Raw genomic sequence first — 16929 nt, forward strand, 5'->3', positions numbered from 1 at the left:
TCGTCTAGCTGAGATTTGCACGCCGTAGCGACGTGATTCATTGCCTCTTCCATTTTGCAAGCGAAAAGCGCTACCCTCTCGCACGCTACGAAGCGTAGGCGGTCCTACCAGAGATATAATCAATCAATCAATATTTCCCTTACCTATATTTCAAATTAGCTGAATTGCCGGCCTGATGGTAATGAACAGAATCATGTCACAAAAAAGGTGGCCATTTACTGTAACGTGCACAAAATAAAGAGAAAGGTCGTATGACCCGATGCAATCGCGTCCAGTTCTAAACAGACACTACTCAAAGAAAAGGCGAACCATCCATGCAAGCAGAGACTAGTACAAAAAAGCGTTTCATCACCACCACCACCACCACCTACTACCACGTGTGCGCATAAGAGTAATATGTCAGATGCAAAGTAGAGCGACTAGATTCATCAGCTGGCAAACATCGATTTCGTGAAGCCTGCGTAATCGTACGATCCTGGAACGCGTCGACCCGTGCTATCGACGTAGGGTGGCATACGTTGAATTAGGTACTCAACCTGTTCCTTGGGCAGAGCCTACAGAAACTCAACACATAACAGAAAGAGACCGTGTCTGTAAATTCTACAGACCTGGTACAATTCTCCTTCGGTCACAAACGGTTTGTCTTCGCTGCTAAGAGCGCGGAACGCCTGCACAATTTCCTCCCTCGATTCCACGTTCTCCGTCTCGCGACTGATCATAAATGCCATGTATTCTTGCCTGCTAACGTGCCCGTCCCTTAGTAACAAGCAAAAACGTCACATATCACAGGCATAATCGTCGACGCGAGCGCGGTTGAAAACCTGTTGGGATCCACGTGCATGAGAATCGCTTCAAATTCCGGATCGGCTTCTCCCTCTTCCACGACGGGCAAATCGTATCCGAGCGAACGAAGGCACGACTTAAATTCGAGATGGTCCAATTTGCCAGACCCGTCCTTATCAAAATGCCTAAAAAAGTCCCAAATCAAAACTGGAAAAAAACAGACAGCGCGACCTTACTTGAACGCCTGGTTAAATTCCTGCAGTTGCTCTTCCGACACGCCAGTCGTGTTTCGAGCTTGAATCTGTTGTTCCAAGTAATGCTGCATTCGCATTCCCAATTGATCGAGCTGATCCCATTGCTGAGCCAAACCCAAAACTGTGTGTTCCGTATATCTAAGATCGCGCGCCACGAGTCATCTCTCTATCACAACACTGGGGAAGACGTCACTTATATACTTGTTATCTAAAATAAGCTTTTCTTCTAGTTGAGCTCCGTGATCTTCAATTTTCTTCAAAGCATCTCGACGCTTCCTTACTTCAATCACCTTAGCCTAGAAATAGCGGGAAAACGATTCTACAGCGCAACGACATCACTTGGATATTTCTTACCTTAACGGCTTCTAGCTGAGCTTCAAGGGATCCGGATCCTTCGACTAGAAAAGCTCGCGTTTCCGTTAGCCATCCGTGAAAAGCGTTGGCATGCTGAGCGAACGTCTTTCGCATTTCGTCGTTTCCCTCCTGCCGTTTCGTCTCCTTGCTCAACTCCGCTTCGCGTTCCTTGATGATTTTCTGAAGATTTTCCCACGTATCGTCAATCGCTTCCATTGTAAACCACGTGTATCTGAAACAGCACTTCATTTCGACTGCGCGGACAATTTCGGATCGCCTACGGATTCGTAGAAACGTTGTAGCTCTTTATCTGACGATCGAGAGCTGCCAGTTGTTTGTAGTCGGCTCTCGCTTGGCTGAGAGAGCCAATGAACTGCGTGTGAGCATCTCGAAGCGCCTACGTCACAAATTCGAATTCTACGCTGTCGATTTAGTGAAAAAAACAAATACTGTACATGCCTTGATTTCTTCCATCGAATTGCAGCGAACAGGATCGGTCAGATCTTCTTCCGCGTTTTCAAACCAGCTATTGAAAGCTGACGCTTTTTTCGCGAATAAAAGAAAGAGCTCCTCCAGCTGAACGAAGAGCGTCAAGTATCATAAAAAAACCATAAATCCGCGCACCTTTTTGAATTGCTCCTGAGAGCGAAGAAGCTTTCCTTTTCTCGCTTCGGAGTCTTTCAGCAATTTCTCCCACCTAAAGTAGTCAAACAGCTTTCTTTTTTCTCTGCGCTTCTTAAATTCGTCAGAGCGCACCTTCTAATGACGTCCCCGTGTCTTCGCTTGATTGCAGACGATTGAGCGTGCCGCGCTGCGACCAGTTCATCCTGCAGCGACGTCAAATTGTGAATACCCTCGTTAGCAAACGTTTGTAGCCCAACGTCGAAATTTTCCTAAGAGAAACGATATTCGACATTTCCACTATGTGTGCGAGACAAACGATGTGTATATAACAAAAAGAGAAAGTTTTACAACCTGTTTGGCAAGTAAAGATTGAACTGAAGACAGGTCTCTGCCGAAGTCGTCGGATTTCACTTGAGTCTCTTTATCAGCTAAAGAAAGAGGGCAATTGGCATATTCTTTTATAAAGGGTGTTGGTATTTATTACAGATCCACGACTCAACGACGTCAGCTTTCCAATTGAATTGCAAGAACACCCAATTGTCGTTCAATTTTCCTTTCCGGCCAGCCGCCGCCTTTTCCAGGCTGTCCAATTTCAACTGAAAAAAAGACAAAGGCGTATAGTATAAATAAACAGATTACGTCAACGCGCTTCAGTACCTTGACTCCGCCGAGTCTTTGCTTGATAACGGACGCTTGATAATTTCCCTGCAGATGAAAGTCAAAAGGTGAAGCGAGAAGAACTAAAAAAAACGACTGAACAAACCTGTTTGACAAGAGCGTCTCCCTGCTGCTCGATGTCCGCAACTCTGTCTTTGTGAACGGCGAAATCGGTTTCGAAAACTTCGTGTTTCTTCACCAGACCCTGATATCATAAAAAATAACAATAATCGTCGTCATAATCATCATCATTGCACTTCTCCTTCTGTTCATTTTTTTTACCTGAACGGCAGCGAGAGAGTCTCCCACGTCTTCGCTCGAGACAAGGGCTTGTTTCTCGTGAATCCACGACTCTTCCTCGTCCAGACTGGCGCTAAATTGCTGAAACGCCAACGAATCTTCCAATTTCCCGGCTCTACATATACCAAACATCAAGCCCAACCAATAGAACAACCACGAATTTAGAACCACACCGAACAGAAGACAAACTTCTCAATTCCTTCCACTGCATTGCAAGATCGCCAGATCGCGCTTCAATCTGAGGTCCGGCAAAATGATTGGCTGCCATCAGTTTAGTCCCAGTTTCAGTCACAGCCTGTCGCACGAAAAAAACCTCGTCATTGCAAAAATTTCTCCAACAAAAAATTTCGTCACCTTGATTCTTGGTTCGTGACCGTTCAATTCGGCTTCGAGTCGTTGATGCTTCTTCTTGAGATTCTCGACGCCCGTCAAGTCCTTGCCGTAGTCGTCCGAGCTAGTCAATAGCTTCTTCTCTTTGATCCACGACTCCTCGTCGTCGACGTCGCGGAAGAATTGCTGCAGAACGCTCGAGTCGTTTAGTCTCGCTCTTCTCGCAGAGCACAGATCCTTTAACCTGACGAAATGCGCAATATATATGTATCAGAAACGCAGTCACCTTCCCACTCACATGTCATAACGTTTATTGATGGCATCCTGCTTCTCTTGAATGCTCGGCGCGTCGAAGTGGCCCGCGTCTACGAACTGCTTCGCTTGGGAATTTAGATCGCGTATTCTTTCCTTCAAAAAAAAATGAAGCATATGAAGCATTGTATCTCTTTTAGAGGACTATACTTCATGTGCTGCTATATCCGCTTCGACGAGTTGATGTTTTTTGAGAAGATTTTGAACGCTCGCCAAATCTTTTCCGTGATCTTCCGATCTCAGCAACGCTTCAGTCTATTATTAAAATATATATAAGAAAATATTCAATTTCGACGAGGACGTTGTGAGACGAACGCACTTCTCCTAGCCAATAATCAAAATCTTTAATGCCCGTGTTGAATTGCTGCTGCTGATTGGCTTCTTTGAGTTTTTGAGTTTTTTCCGATGATTTGCCGAGCAGCTCGTCCCACTCTTCTTCCAAGGCGGCGATCCGCTTCTGCACTTCTGCTTCACTTCCAGCACACTGACGATTATCAATAAGACCTAAAAAATATATACATACATCATCCTAAGCAGAAGAAGAAGATTGATTTCTTATTACCTTGGCCCATCGTTATCACTCCGAATATTCGTTCTTCGTTGGCCGAGACTTCCGCTTCGAAGGCCTGGTGTTTTTGCAATTTTCCTTGGAGATTCGTCGGATCCTTGTACGATTCGTCGCAGGCGACTTGCATCTTTTCCGTCATCCACGCCTCCGCTTCTTCCGCTTCTCTCTGGAACTGCTGCAACGATTGAGACTCGCCCAGTTTGGAACGGCGAGCGTTGATAGCCGCTTTCAATGCGGACCACCTGGAGAAAATCGTTTTAATACGTCGAGTTAAAAGTAATGGCTCTTTACCTTTGGAGAACAGCCGCTCTTCTTTCCGCTATAGCCGGAGCGTCGTAATGCCTTGACTGGATTAACTGGTTCGCAGATTCCTGCAATTGTGCTATCTTCTCCTCCTACAAGTACGACCCAATACATCTACTATAATTTCTTCGCGTCTCTGATGGTACCTGAGCCACGAGAGACTTGTCAAAGTCCTCGTGCTTTTTGATAAGAGCTTCGACGCCGTCCAACGACTTGTCCATGTCCTCGCTGGCCAAATAGGCTTCCCTCTGCATGATCCACGTCTCCGCCTGCTCCGCATCTCGATTGAACAACTGAACGAGAAATCAATTGATATCCCTCCCCCAACGCAATATGAAGTTGTAACTAACCTGTAATTCCAAACACTGATCCAAACGGTTTTTTCTCGCTTCCCACGCTCTAAAGCACGCGAGAGACGATGACGTCAAAAAAACCCACACTACTTCTTCCACACTAACCTTTCAAGAGCTTCGCTCTCCGATTTCACGGTCGCCAATTTCTCCTGAATCTCCGGACTCGCGTAGTGGCCGTGAGACAAGAGCTGCTGTCCAAACGAAGCAAACGCCTGAAAACTCGGATCATGAGCGTCAATATCGCTCCGATGTTCCTAAATATCAATAAATCAGGAATGAATAGCAAGACCCTTTCTCTCCGCGTCTACCTGATGCCTTTCCAATAGAGCCTCGGCACTTCCTACGTCCTTCGCCAATTCGTCCGACGAAACCAACGTATTGATTCCATTAATCCACGCCATCAGATCTCTATAGTCGACGAGGAACTGCTGGAGATCATTTGAATCGCTCAACTTCTTTTTCCTCGACGCAGCCTAAGTCCAAAAAGTCCAAAAATTCTTTAATTAAAGATCCCGATTTTTTACTCACGTGAGCCTTAAGATTGGTCCAGGCATCGGCAATTTCCGCCTGTTTCGCTTTGACATCATTCGCAGAAGCGGGTCGAGCGGCAACAAGAGTGGCAGCATCACTATTCAAAGTTTTCACCTAAATAAAAAGATCACTTCATTGACTATATATATTCTCGTTCGTCTCACTTTTTCTTCCAAGGCAGCGAGATCTCTTTCTAAGCCTTCGTGCTTTCGTTGAAGAGCTTGGACACTGGCCAAGTCTCGGCCGTAGTCGTCCGTCGACATTGCGGCGTCTTTCTCGCTAATCCACGCCTTCGTTTCGTCGGCGTCGCGATTGAATTTCTGGATTTCGTGAGCCCCGTCCAAGTTCGTCTTGCGAGCGTCGGCCAAATCTTGCAGGGTTCCCCAACGAGAATTCAGATTCTAGACAAGACGAAAAAATAAAAAAAAAATTAAATATCCCTAATTCATACCTCTGTTTGTTCCATGATGGCCGGCGCTTCCGAGTGTCCCTCGTCCAACAGACGATGAGCCATGGTGTTCACCTCTTGAACGCGAGTTTCATTCGCCGTCAAGTCTTTTTGAAAATCGTCGAATTTCTTCTTGAGCACTTCCACGTGCTCGAGATCCTTTCCTAACTCTTCCGAACTCGCCACGGCCTCCTAATAAACGAAAAAAAAGATTTTTATAAAATTCCTAGCAAATTAATTTTGACCTTTTCATTAATCCAAGATTCCAGCTCATTCATCTCCCGACTCAGTTGATGCCTTTTCACCGATTCCTCCAATTTGACTCGTCTCCCGTCCGCCGCCTTTTTCAATCTCTCGTATTTTCCGTCAATGACTTTCTGCCTCAGAGCAACGCTATCGTCCCCGTCTACTATATCGGCTCCTCCAGACTGAGCGGCTGCCGGCGGATCCACTTTTTTGACGTAAGCCGACGGAACGAATCCCTGCCGATCGGCCGCTTCCACTTTCCACCAATCTTTATTGGAGGAATTCAGCAGCGGCAGGATCTCGCCTTTTTTCATGGAAACTTCTCGCGGGCTCTTTTGCTTGTAGTCGTACATTGCCATGACAAATTCTTTGCCGGCAGAGAGCCGATCGTCGGCCGAATGTCCAGCCAATTGCTACATACGGAAGAAAAGTGTCGAGAAAAGGCAAGGGGGACCCTCACTAGAAATTCTTCGTCTACGGTACCACAGACATTTTCCACAAAAAAAAAAAATTCTCTTTACCTTGCATTCTTGACTTGCATCTCGAAGTCCGTCGACGCTCTTCCCGTACGCGTCAATATCGGCCATGAGTGCCTCGTGTTTCTTGAGCAGAGCCTGCGAACTGTCCTCGTCCTTTCCAAAATCGGCACTCGTCGCCGCCGGCTCCTTTTCCTTCATCCACGACTCGGCCTCGTTCGCGTCCGCGTAATATTGCTGGACTTGAAGCGCGCCGTCTAAATCGTCTTTGCGTCCCGCCGCTTTCGCTTTGATTGCGTTCCATTTGTCGGTGAGTTCTCGCACTTTCGCTTCGATGTCGTCCGACGCGTAGTGGCCCTCTCCGACCATCGTTTCTGCCGCTTCGCAAACGCTCTTTATTCGATCTTCGTGACCAGACAGCTCAGTCTAGAAACAATAGCACTACAGTGTATTTAGATCAACGTCTTTCGTTTCCTACTTGCAATGCCTGGTGTTTCTTTAGAAGATTCTGCACGCCCGTCAAATCTTTGCCCAAATTTGTCGACGCCGCAATCGGTTCCTTTTCCTTAATCCAAGTTTCTTCGTCTTCGACGTCTCTGTACAGCTGCTGGAGTTGAAGAGAATCTTGAAGCTTTTGCTTTCGCGCCGCAAGCGGTTCCTCAAAACAAAGAAACATTAATTAAACGAAGAAATCGATTGGCACCAATTCGATACCTGTAGATCTTGATAACGAGCCGAAACGCTTTCTTGCTTCTCTTTGATAGCCGGAGCGTCGAAATGATCGGCTTCGACAAATTCTTTCGCTTGACTCTCAATCGCATCAATTCGATCCTTAAATAAAAATATGAATTTCAATGACTTTATACGCTAAAAATCGTCACCTGATGAGCGGCAATGTCTAACTCTAGAAGATTGTTCTTCTTTATCAATTTCTGAACTCCGATTAAATCCTAAAGACGCCGTTATCAACTATATCTGCCATACGTCATATCTAGACACTACTTTTCCAAAGTCTTCTGATGCCAAGTGACCTTCTGTCTCTTCCAGCCACAACTCCACGTCTTCGACACCCCTGTCGCGTAAACAAGAAAAATTAAAAAGCGCCATCCATGTCAGAGGCCTTTCATTCTCTTTACAAACCGATTAAATTGCTGCTGCTGATTGGCTTCCCTCAGCTTCAACCCTAAAAAAAAAAAACCAATAGGCAACGAGGTTTCGATTCCAATTCCATTGCATTACCTTTGTCAGCCGACTGCTCGGCCAACCCTCGCCACAGATCTTCCAATTCAGTCAATCGAGTTCTAGAAACATCAATATAAGAGCGAAATCGTTCCCAACGTTCTCTCACTGAATCGTCTCCGACGAATAGTGCTCGCCGTCGATGAGCGCCTTTCCCGTAGCACTGACCGTATCGATTCGACTTTTATTCGCCGTCACTTCCGCTTCGAACGCTTGATGCTTTTGCAGTTTTCCTTGCAAATTCGTCGGATCCTTGTAGGATTCGTCCGACGCCGTTTTCAATTTTTCGTTGATCCAGGCCTTCGCTTCGTCCGCGTCGCGATTGAATTGCTGCAACTTGCGAGAATCTTCCAGCTGAGCGCGTCGCCGCGCCGACTTCTCGTCCAACTCATTGCGCCGAGCCAATACCTTAAAGAAAAAAAATATGATGTTAAGTAATAACGCCAATATTTTTAAAAACCCCATCTCTTTTTGCCGCAATATCGTCCGAGGCGTAATGTTCGGTGGAGATGAGCTTATTGGCAAACTCGTCTAACGCCTGATAAATTTAAAAATCTCGATTCTCGTGCAGAGCCAAAAGAAATAGAAAGACAACTTTAATTTTTTCTTCTTGAGCGGCCATGGACTTTTCAAAATCCTCGTGTTTCTTGATGAGCACTTCGACGCTGTCCATCGAATCGCCGGTATCCTCGTTGCTAAGAAACGCCTGGGAGAAAAAAACGCCCATGTTTATATACACGTTGATAAGGGACCGTGGAGAACGCACCTCTTGTTTGGCCATCCAAGCGTCGGCTTGCTCAACATCTCTATTGAACAGCTGCAAATCCATGCATTGATCAAATTGCTTTCGCCTCTCCTCCCACAATTCCAAAAGAGTATCTCTTTCGTCACTTAGCTGACTCAACTTTACAACAGCAAATTTGTAACGTAATCAATTTTTTAGAAAAAATTCTACGGTATTACTTTTTCCTTGATTTCTTCAGCTGCGTAATGATTTGCTGCGACGAGGCCTTGCCCAAATTGAGTCGTCGTTTTGAAAATGTCTTCTCGCGCGTCAATTTCTCCCTTGTGTTCTTGATGGCGTTCGAGAAGGGCTTCTGCTCCCGATACGTCGCTTGCCAATTCGTCGGCTGACAGCTGAGCTCTCATGTCGTTCACCCAAGATATTAGATCCCTAAAGACAATAATAATAAAATAATACTAATGATAATGATTTTAATAGCAATGCCTGTGATCAGCTGTAAATCTTTGCAATTTGAATGAATCGTCAAGTTTCGTTTTTCGATTTTCAGCCTATCATTTTAAATATTGACTCAAAATACAGTACCATTTTTTTTCTAAAAAGAGATTTACTTTATGTCTGAGCGCTTCCCAATTTCCAACAATTTCCGCCTGTTTCGCTGCAATCTGATCGGCACTTTCCGCGTGTCTATTCTGCAGTTGCACGGCAACTTCGCCCAGTTGCCCAACCTTGCGCAGAAATTTCCAATCACGATTTACCCTCCCAACGCATCATCCATACTTTGTCTTCGAGTGCAGCCAAGTCTCGTTCCAAGCCTTCGTGTTTACGTTGCAGAGCTTGGACGCTTGCCAAATCCCGACCGTAATCGTCCGTAGACAAAGCCAAATCTTTTTCGCTAATCCACGCTTTGGTCTCGTCGGCATCCCTACACACAATACGTATACGTGTTTGGTAATAAATCTATTTAGTATGTGCATACCTATTGAATTTTTGGACTTCGTGCGATCCCGCCAATTTTTCTTGTCTTTCGGCTGCCAGTTTTTTCAGTCGTTCCCACGCTTCGTTCAAACCCTTCGAAACGCAGCAAGGATATGTGAAATAATAACAAGGATTTTTTTTAAAAATGTTTTACCTGCGTTCTCGTTTGAATCAGTTCAACTTCCGGATGCCCCTCTCCAATCAGTTTTTCCGCAACCGAATTTACGTGACTGACACGCGCTTCGTTCGCAGCCAAATCCTAATAAACAAAAAAAACGACAATAATAAAAATAGACCTTGACCCCCCTTGAAAAAAATCCAACTTTTTGAAAATCGTCAAATTTCTTCTGCAACACTTCGACGTCCTCCAAATCTTTTCCAAACTCCTCCGAACTAGCAACAGCTTCCTAAACACGCGCCATAATCGATATTGATTTATTTTATTTAATTAAATCGACAATGCTTTTGCACCTTATCTGATATCCACGACATGAGTTCTTCAACTTCTCTTATAAACTCGACTCGCTTTTGAGCCCACACCAACTTTGTTCCCTTCTCCTTCGATCGCGTCAATAACGATTCCCACCATTGGGCCAAAGCGTCTAGTCTCTCCTGAATTGATTTTATTTGTTTTCGCTCATTTTCTTTTTTTTCGCCCTTTCTCACCTGAATGCTAGCAGAAGCGAAATGCCCCGCCCCTATCATTTCCGTGCCCGTTTCGTTCAGCGAAACAATGGAATTGCTGTGAGCTGCGATTTCCGCTTCGAATGCTTGATGTTTTTGCAATTTTCCCTACGGAAAACGACACTCAGCTCTACAACGAAGAGAGGGGCGTCTATTTGTCCGAGAGGGGGCGGAGCGCCCCCCCTCTCCCCGTCTCAGTGTATTTAGTCCACATCATGCGCGTCGCTGTTTTAGCGTTTAGGCGGCGACCCAAGCCAAACGATCATCTATCTGAACTCCTCCCAAAGAAAAACAGTCGCTCTGCGCGCCGGTCGAAATAATAAAGGGGGAAAAAGGACCGGTGCGATCGCACGCAAATGAATATACAACAAGGCGCGAACGACGTCGAAATCGCGATTTCCGCGCGTAAAACGAGACGACGGGGAATTCGATGGGAAGCGGGGCCCCCTCCGGACGGGCTGCTGTCAGCCGCGGGTTCCTCCCCTTCGGAAAAAATGCGAAAAACGGCGAGTTTGTACCTGTAAGTTCGTCGGATCCTTGTACGATTCGTCGGAGGCGGTCTGGAGTTTTTCGTTGATCCACGCTTCGATTTCGTCGGCGTCGCGACGAAACTGCTGCAAGCGTTTCGCATCCTGTAGCTTGCTGCGACGCACGCGAGCCGCTTCCTTGAATTGGGCGTAGCGCGCGAGAACTTGTTCGCGTCGACGTTCCACGTCGTCGGCCGTCTCGAGCGTTTTCACGTGCAAATCGGCCATCGGTCCGCGCGTCGGATTCGCCTACTCTACTCTTGCACTGCTTCGCAAATCGGCAGTTGGGACGTTAGTCACGTGAGCGGTCAAGGAATGTCATCTCACATACGGGCATTTTAGTCGTAAAACATCAGCTTGACGGCGTACTGTACAATAGAAATGTACTGTAGTTTTCGGTTTTCAGTCAAATTTGCGAAAATTCATTATTGCCTTTTTAAATTGTCTTGGCATTACTAACGCGCGCTAATATGCTTTGGAGCATTTCGCGTCGGTTTCTACGTCGTTTTTCACCGTAATAGAAACTCTGTCGAAGATGGTCGAAGTCGTCTATAAGGTTCGTACCGAATTTCGACTAGTGGGGCTTCCTTTCGGGCAACGACACCATTCAGGGCGTTCTGGAACTGCAGCAAAAGACGGACGATCCCAAATCGTGGAAAAAGTATCTCTTCGTCTTGAAACGATTCCGCTCGAGCGAGACGGCATCGCTCGAATATTACAAAGATCCAAAGAAGAGCATAGCGAAACAGAATCCTCGCGGCGTTCTCAATCTCCTCGCCAACTATCGGGTCGAATCGCTCGGACCCTTTCCGTCTCGTAGCGACAAATTCCACTTCGAAGTGAGAACGCTCGAGCAAGTCTATCGCCTGGCAACGGACAGTAGGGAATTGATGGACGAATGGATCTATTTTCTTCAATCGCAGACCGCCGTCGCTGACACCGTCTCGCACTGTCAGTAAATTAGATAGCGATTAGATAGGGTTTTTATTTCTGACGTCATAAGTTGTGATATTTTTAGCGGCGCGCTTTTTTGACGTGCAGCCCGAGAAACAAGAATCGTTACGTCGCATTGGAGCTCTCGGTTCGTGCCGTCTCTACGTCGATGAAGAGCAGATTTGTTTAGCTAATTCGGTCAATGGGACATTGCTTGCGCGCTGGCCCCTGCGATGTCTGCGTCGCTACGCTTGTGATGAAGGCGTATTTCGTTTTGAAGCCGGTCGAAAGGCGCCGCTAGGAGAAGGAAAATATTCGTTTTTAACCGACGAGGAAGGCGTCTTGTTTGATACCGTCGAGGCAATGGTGAAGAAGCAAGTGAGGAAAAGTTTCAAACAGAAATCAGGAGACGGTGGAGCAGACCCGCCCCTTCCCGATAGAAATTCAAAAACCGATAGCGAGGGCGTCTATGATAGACTCAAATTTGAAACTTGGGTGCCAGATGGGGTACCGGAATCGGACGCTCAATCGGCCGGCTATTCTCACACACTTTCTTCAATGCAGCGCACTAGCGTCAAAGCGCCTCCTAATTCCGAGGAATACGCTCGCCTCGGTTCGTCAACCGGGGAGGAATACGCTCGCCTCGGTTCGTCCACCGGGGACAATGCCTATCTCGAATCGGCCGTGCGAAACGTCTCGCTGGATGAGAGTGCCTACGCTTATGCACACACGCCTGGATCAAAGGCTCTGGCCTCCGTCGCAAGCGAGGAGAAAAAGGAACCGCCGCCACTTCCTCCCGACGACAGATCGCTCCCACCGATGTCCAGATCTTCAGGCAACCGCTCCTATGAGAATCTCTCCGCGGAACAGGCTCCTCAGCCACCAGAGAAGAGCACCTAGATTTTTTTATAGACTTCACACGTAGCCTACTAGTAACAGATTTTTGGTGTACTTTTTCTATATTTGACATGCAATGCTGGATGCTATTGCGATTAGGATATTTGTGTTTTGTTATGGCAACATGTGTCTGGAGTGGAGCTCACCGTGTTAGTCTTTTTTACCTTTCTTCTTCTTTCCCGCTGGAACTCCTTTGCGTTTCTTCGTTCTCGCGTCTATCATTCCCTGAGCGTACTGTTTCAGTGACGCTCTCGTCAGCACGTCATCGTCTGATCCGCTCTCGGAATCCTCTGAAGGAAAAAATTGATGCACAGTACACGGACACTCTCGTTTTCTCTTACCTTCGGTTTCTTCCCTTTCTGTCACCTCCGGAAGTTTTACTCTCACGTTGAAGACGGGAAGACTCTTTTCAACAGAAGAACGGAACTAAAAAAATAAAAATGTTCTAGAAGAATTTTTTCAAAGAAAAGGCGAGTGACTCACTTCCAAATCCTCCATCTCCTTCATGACTTCATCCAAATTGCGTCCCTCTAACTCTTCAACCAGTTTAACGAGCTTCTGCTCACTCGTAGCCAACATTTCCAACACCAACTCGTCGCTTTCGGCATCAAGAGGAACTTTAGGCGCCAGAGATTTGGGCTAAACATGATACCCATGCATGACCTTATTTATTGAACCTTGCTCTCTCCCTTACGGCTTTCAAATTTTGAAGTTTCTCGCACAAATGCTCTACGCCTGCCTTGACGCTGAGCAGCGTCTTCGTTGAACGATCTGTCTCCGCCTTTGTAGTCTCCAGTCTATGAATGCATTGCATGTCAATCAGAAAGTGTCTATATTTTTTCTCACTTCTCCTTCATTTCTTTCAAATGAACTTCAAAATCTTCCAGCATTTTTTGCCCACTAGATAACACATATTTTGACTTTGCGTGCGTGCATTTTTCCTCCCTATAGAGATCACCTGGAGAGTTTTGCTTCTCCAGAATATTTCATGTCTTCGAATTGAGCCTGAAGTTTTTCTTTCTCTTCCCTCAGTTTCACAAGCAATTGCTCGTTGTCGCTCTTCAACTGATCCAAATGCTTCCTGGTCTCCCCTTGGCTCATGAAACGACGAACGACCTCCTGGATGTCCGACACGCCCGTCGCTTCTTTGATCTTCGCCATTGCCTCTTGGTACGTCGTAATGTGCTCGTCGTCTTCAGATGACTTGAGCGTTCCCACTTCCGTAACTAGAGAAAGAAAAATCAAAAGGCGAAACCAAAAAAACGCTACTCCTGACTGGTTCCAAAGTGAGGCTCATCCACTTGAAGAGAATTGTGCTGAAGCTACATTCAAGCGATCTAGGTCCAAACAAACGCAAGCACACGCGTATATCTACACATACCCGTCTTTCGACTCTATCCGCATAATCCTTTTTCTCGTCGGCTTGACGCTTGCACTCATTCAACTCCCTTTCACGTGCCTTTCTTGCCTCTTGCATTGTCATCTCCTGACGGCCAAGTTCCTCCTAAAGAAGAAGTTCGTAAATAGAGCCCTCATTTCACCCCACAAACCTTTGTCTGATCTTTTGCCAATTGAGCATCATTATACATTCCTTGCAACTCCTTCACAGTCTTTAGCCTTCGTTTTATCTCCCTTTCAAGAGCTGCAATTTTGTTGTCAAAATTCAATCTCTCCTACATCGGCAAAGAGTTGTTCAAATTATTGCTGTACGCAAAAAAAAACAGCAGCGAATACCTCGAGCATCTTTTCCACAATCTCCTCGTACGTTTTCCTTATGTGAGTTGCTTCATTAAATTTAATCATCGTCTTATCCAATTGATTCTCGAGCGTTCTCAATTGCTGAGCGTCGGCCGACTCGCTGATGTCTTTCGATTTGACTTCTTCGGCTTCGGCGACCATTTGCCGGAATTGGATCTCCAAATCGGTCAACGCCTTCTCGCGTTGCCGAGCCTCGTGCTGGAGGGCATTGAAACTTTTGATTTTCTCGCACAGAGATTGATCAAATTTCGATACGGCAGTCTGAATCACGAAAACGATGCGATTTTCGTGTCAAATCACTATTCTAAACGTACCCGTCCTGAGATTCCTCTAAAGTTTGGTGGTTGGCGCTTGCCGGCCGTTTCAAAAGCGTTCGATATGACTACCTCGTCGCCCTTAATTAATATCCCCAAATGTCACAATTCGTGCGCGTTCTCGTGTCAAATTTCGACTTACTGCCAACGTTTTGGCCAATTGAGCGCGCAACTGCTTGTTCTCAACTCTCATCTTTGCTATAATCGCCTTGTTCTTGCCAATAACTGATTCCGAACTTTCGAAATACGCTTTCTGATCTCCCTCTGTAAAAGAACGCGTAGAATGCTGCCAAAAATGGCGCAAAACAAGCCTCTCACCAAGAAGAGAAATCTTGCGTCGTAGTTCATCAATCTCCTCCTGAATGGGAGCCGTAGTCGTGCCGCCACGCTGATCAATCCCCATCTGTATTTCTGCTGTAGGAATCGTTGCTAAGACAAAGTGCGTTACGTAGAAGACCGAACTCCCGGATATAAAGTGCGAAGCCTTTGCTCTAAACGAACAACAAGATGGGCTTCGTGTCTACCTTACTTTATTTTGATGCTACGTTGTCAAGTCGACTTGCTGTCTGCGCTCGAATCGGGGCTCCAAGACGGGCCTTCTTCAAGACGATCGAAGGCTCAGGGCATGGAGCCATTTGGATTGTAATCGCTCTTGCTGCCGTCATATGGAACGGGGTATCGAACGTAACAATCGACCTTGCTGCAGGAATACTGCTAGATCTGATCGTTTCCGCTATTTTGAAGCTGGCATTTCGACGACCGCGACCAAGATACGATACCAAAGACATGATGTTACCGTCAAAGGTCGATGATTATTCGTTTCCTTCTGGCCACGCCTCTCGTTTTGGTTTCCTGCTTGGATTGGTGTTCCATCATTTTTTCTCAATGATTCCTTGCTTTGGTATTTGTCTGTGGACTATATTGATTTTGTTTTCAAGACTAGCATTAGGTAGGCATTACTTGACTGATATTGTCGCTGGGTTATTTGTAGGATGTCTTGAGTTTTTCTTTATTCATGCTTATGATGATATCCTAGCTAGGCCATTCCAATAAAAAAAGAAACACAAATTTACACTGTAGAATAATTTTTTGACCGATTCTAATAATGTTTCGGACCAAAGTAGAAATTGAATCAACCGTGTCTTTGTTTAGTGCGCAAAGACTACGGATTGACGTCACTATTACAATTCCAGCTTTTCATAATCCGTCGCTTCGTACGTATTCTGGTTCCTACTTTCATATCTATTTTGGAGCCATGGTCACAAGGATTACTCTTATAATGCAGCTATTACGCTTCGTTTTGAGGTGGTGTCTTCATCTGAGTCCGTTAGTCCAAATTTTTGTATAATCTAATAAATACAGAGCGCGTATGCCGTGAAGGAGAAGACAGATGTGTGTATGCCATTTTCAGTGGTTTGTCACTCACTAAATGGCTGAAGGTCAAGATCTAATAGAATCAAGGCCAAGATCTAATAGAATCAAGGCCAAGATCTACCGGTAATAGAATCAAGGCCAAGATCTAATAGAATCTAGTTTCCAGAATCTTTGCTCCGCTGTCCTGAGTCGTTGGTGTCTCGCAGATCGTTCCAAAAGCTCTCAGCTACGCTGGTGAACTTCGCGACGTAACACAAAGAGTATCAAAGAGCTTCTAACGTCGCATTACAATGTGAAATCGGCACGCAGACAGTGGTCGCCGTCAGTGACGATTGTGATGCCTCTTCACGTGTTATCAAAATACGGGAACACGGAAATGGCAAACGTTGAGAAGGGGTCAAATATGGCGACGCTCAGTGGCACAGCTGCACCAGAGGCAGCAGTTGCACCAGAAGCAGCAGTTGCACGAGGCAAGTTTTAGTGCGTAAATACGACAAAATCCTGCATCTCGTTGCCCTAGAAAGCCTTAGAGAGGATCCCCGTGCAGCATTCCTTGGTATTGCCATTGACAAGGAAGAGGTCTGAAGACTGAGTAGTGTAGCGACCATTGTCGCCGTCATTTGTTCCTATATGTTTGCAGAAAGTCCAAAAGAATGAAAAAAGAAAGAAAAGAGAGAAGACGGAAGACGTGTAGAATTCTCTAAAGATACGAACGATCGAGTGTGTCAAGAACTCGTGTGTCAAGAACTCGCGTTGACACTTTTTTTGGTGTTATAGAGTAGATGTTTGTCGTTTTTAAGCACTATGGTCAGTAGAGAGGTCTAGATGTTAATGTCAGGTCCGTGTGCTTGAGAAAAATGTGCCCTTGCCTTTTTCGTTCGCGGTTCTTGACCAGTTGTGCGCATTAATTCCGAAATGAGACAACGAGAGACGATCGCAACTGC

General features: G+C 45.9%; 3 protein-coding genes across 3 annotated transcripts; 1 reads left to right on the top strand and 2 right to left on the bottom strand.

Annotated features, from left to right (window-relative positions):
• Positions 1-196: 196 nt before the first annotated feature.
• LOC136186724 (spectrin alpha chain, non-erythrocytic 1-like) lies at positions 197-10993 on the bottom strand. Its single transcript, XM_065974185.1, has 51 exons — positions 10701-10993; positions 10165-10290; positions 9970-10110; positions 9822-9905; positions 9653-9757; positions 9500-9591; positions 9301-9445; positions 9132-9248; positions 9007-9071; positions 8742-8952; positions 8545-8682; positions 8374-8484; positions 8239-8316; positions 7888-8186; positions 7779-7840; positions 7680-7722; positions 7542-7611; positions 7421-7489; positions 7254-7370; positions 7018-7197; positions 6585-6965; positions 6063-6476; positions 5821-6009; positions 5534-5770; positions 5367-5483; positions 5147-5311; positions 4944-5092; positions 4836-4884; positions 4632-4778; positions 4474-4577; positions 4177-4424; positions 3934-4118; positions 3765-3869; positions 3601-3710; positions 3327-3546; positions 3146-3267; positions 2955-3087; positions 2779-2877; positions 2673-2720; positions 2500-2611; positions 2367-2443; positions 2148-2284; positions 2016-2088; positions 1851-1967; positions 1673-1788; positions 1392-1623; positions 1239-1333; positions 1020-1175; positions 822-968; positions 609-756; positions 197-554 (listed from the first exon to the last, which is right to left on the bottom strand). The coding sequence occupies exons 1-51, from the start codon at positions 10935-10937 to the stop codon at positions 429-431; spliced, it is 7248 nt and encodes a 2415-aa protein (XP_065830257.1). The 5' UTR covers positions 10938-10993; the 3' UTR covers positions 197-428.
• A 187-nt stretch (positions 10994-11180) lies between these two features.
• On the top strand, positions 11181-12679 carry LOC136185662 (docking protein 2-like). The gene is made up of 3 exons (XM_065972829.1): positions 11181-11265; positions 11321-11660; positions 11728-12679. Exons 1-3 carry the CDS (start codon positions 11245-11247, stop codon positions 12540-12542), a joined length of 1176 nt encoding a protein of 391 aa, XP_065828901.1. The 5' UTR covers positions 11181-11244; the 3' UTR covers positions 12543-12679.
• On the bottom strand, positions 12570-15040 carry LOC136185661 (outer dynein arm-docking complex subunit 3-like). The gene is made up of 13 exons (XM_065972828.1): positions 14930-15040; positions 14754-14875; positions 14612-14692; positions 14274-14558; positions 14090-14212; positions 13921-14043; positions 13816-13861; positions 13498-13765; positions 13386-13439; positions 13234-13336; positions 13023-13178; positions 12881-12965; positions 12570-12829 (listed from the first exon to the last, which is right to left on the bottom strand). Exons 1-13 carry the CDS (start codon positions 15012-15014, stop codon positions 12690-12692), a joined length of 1671 nt encoding a protein of 556 aa, XP_065828900.1. The 5' UTR covers positions 15015-15040; the 3' UTR covers positions 12570-12689.
• Between the last annotated feature and the right edge of the window lie 1889 nt (positions 15041-16929).

The sequence above is a fragment of the Oscarella lobularis genome, chromosome 4 (genome assembly GCF_947507565.1).
Source record: "Oscarella lobularis chromosome 4, ooOscLobu1.1, whole genome shotgun sequence".
In the NCBI taxonomy this organism is placed as follows: domain Eukaryota; kingdom Metazoa; phylum Porifera; class Homoscleromorpha; order Homosclerophorida; family Oscarellidae; genus Oscarella; species Oscarella lobularis.

Excerpts from the sequence above, each read along its gene's own strand:
- LOC136186724 (XM_065974185.1), bottom strand. The coding sequence starts at position 10,937 with ATGGCCGATTTGCACGTGAAAACGCTCGAGACGGCCGACGACGTGGAA. Across the intron at positions 7,198-7,253 it reads CTCGTTATCAAGATCTACAG|GAACCGCTTGCGGCGCGAAA; the intron begins GTATCGAATTGG and ends CTTTGTTTTGAG. Across the intron at positions 1,789-1,850 it reads ATTCGATGGAAGAAATCAAG|GCGCTTCGAGATGCTCACAC; the intron begins GCATGTACAGTA and ends TTTGTGACGTAG.
- LOC136185662 (XM_065972829.1), top strand. The coding sequence starts at position 11,245 with ATGGTCGAAGTCGTCTATAAG. Across the intron at positions 11,266-11,320 it reads TGGTCGAAGTCGTCTATAAG|GGCGTTCTGGAACTGCAGCA; the intron begins GTTCGTACCGAA and ends GACACCATTCAG. Across the intron at positions 11,661-11,727 it reads CGCTGACACCGTCTCGCACT|CGGCGCGCTTTTTTGACGTG; the intron begins GTCAGTAAATTA and ends TGATATTTTTAG.
- LOC136185661 (XM_065972828.1), bottom strand. The coding sequence starts at position 15,014 with ATGGGGATTGATCAGCGTGGCGGCACGACTACGGCTCCCATTCAGGAG. Across the intron at positions 14,044-14,089 it reads TGGCAAAAGATCAGACAAAG|GAGGAACTTGGCCGTCAGGA; the intron begins GTTTGTGGGGTG and ends CTTCTTCTTTAG. Across the intron at positions 13,766-13,815 it reads TGAGCCTCACTTTGGAACCA|TTACGGAAGTGGGAACGCTC; the intron begins GTCAGGAGTAGC and ends TTCTTTCTCTAG.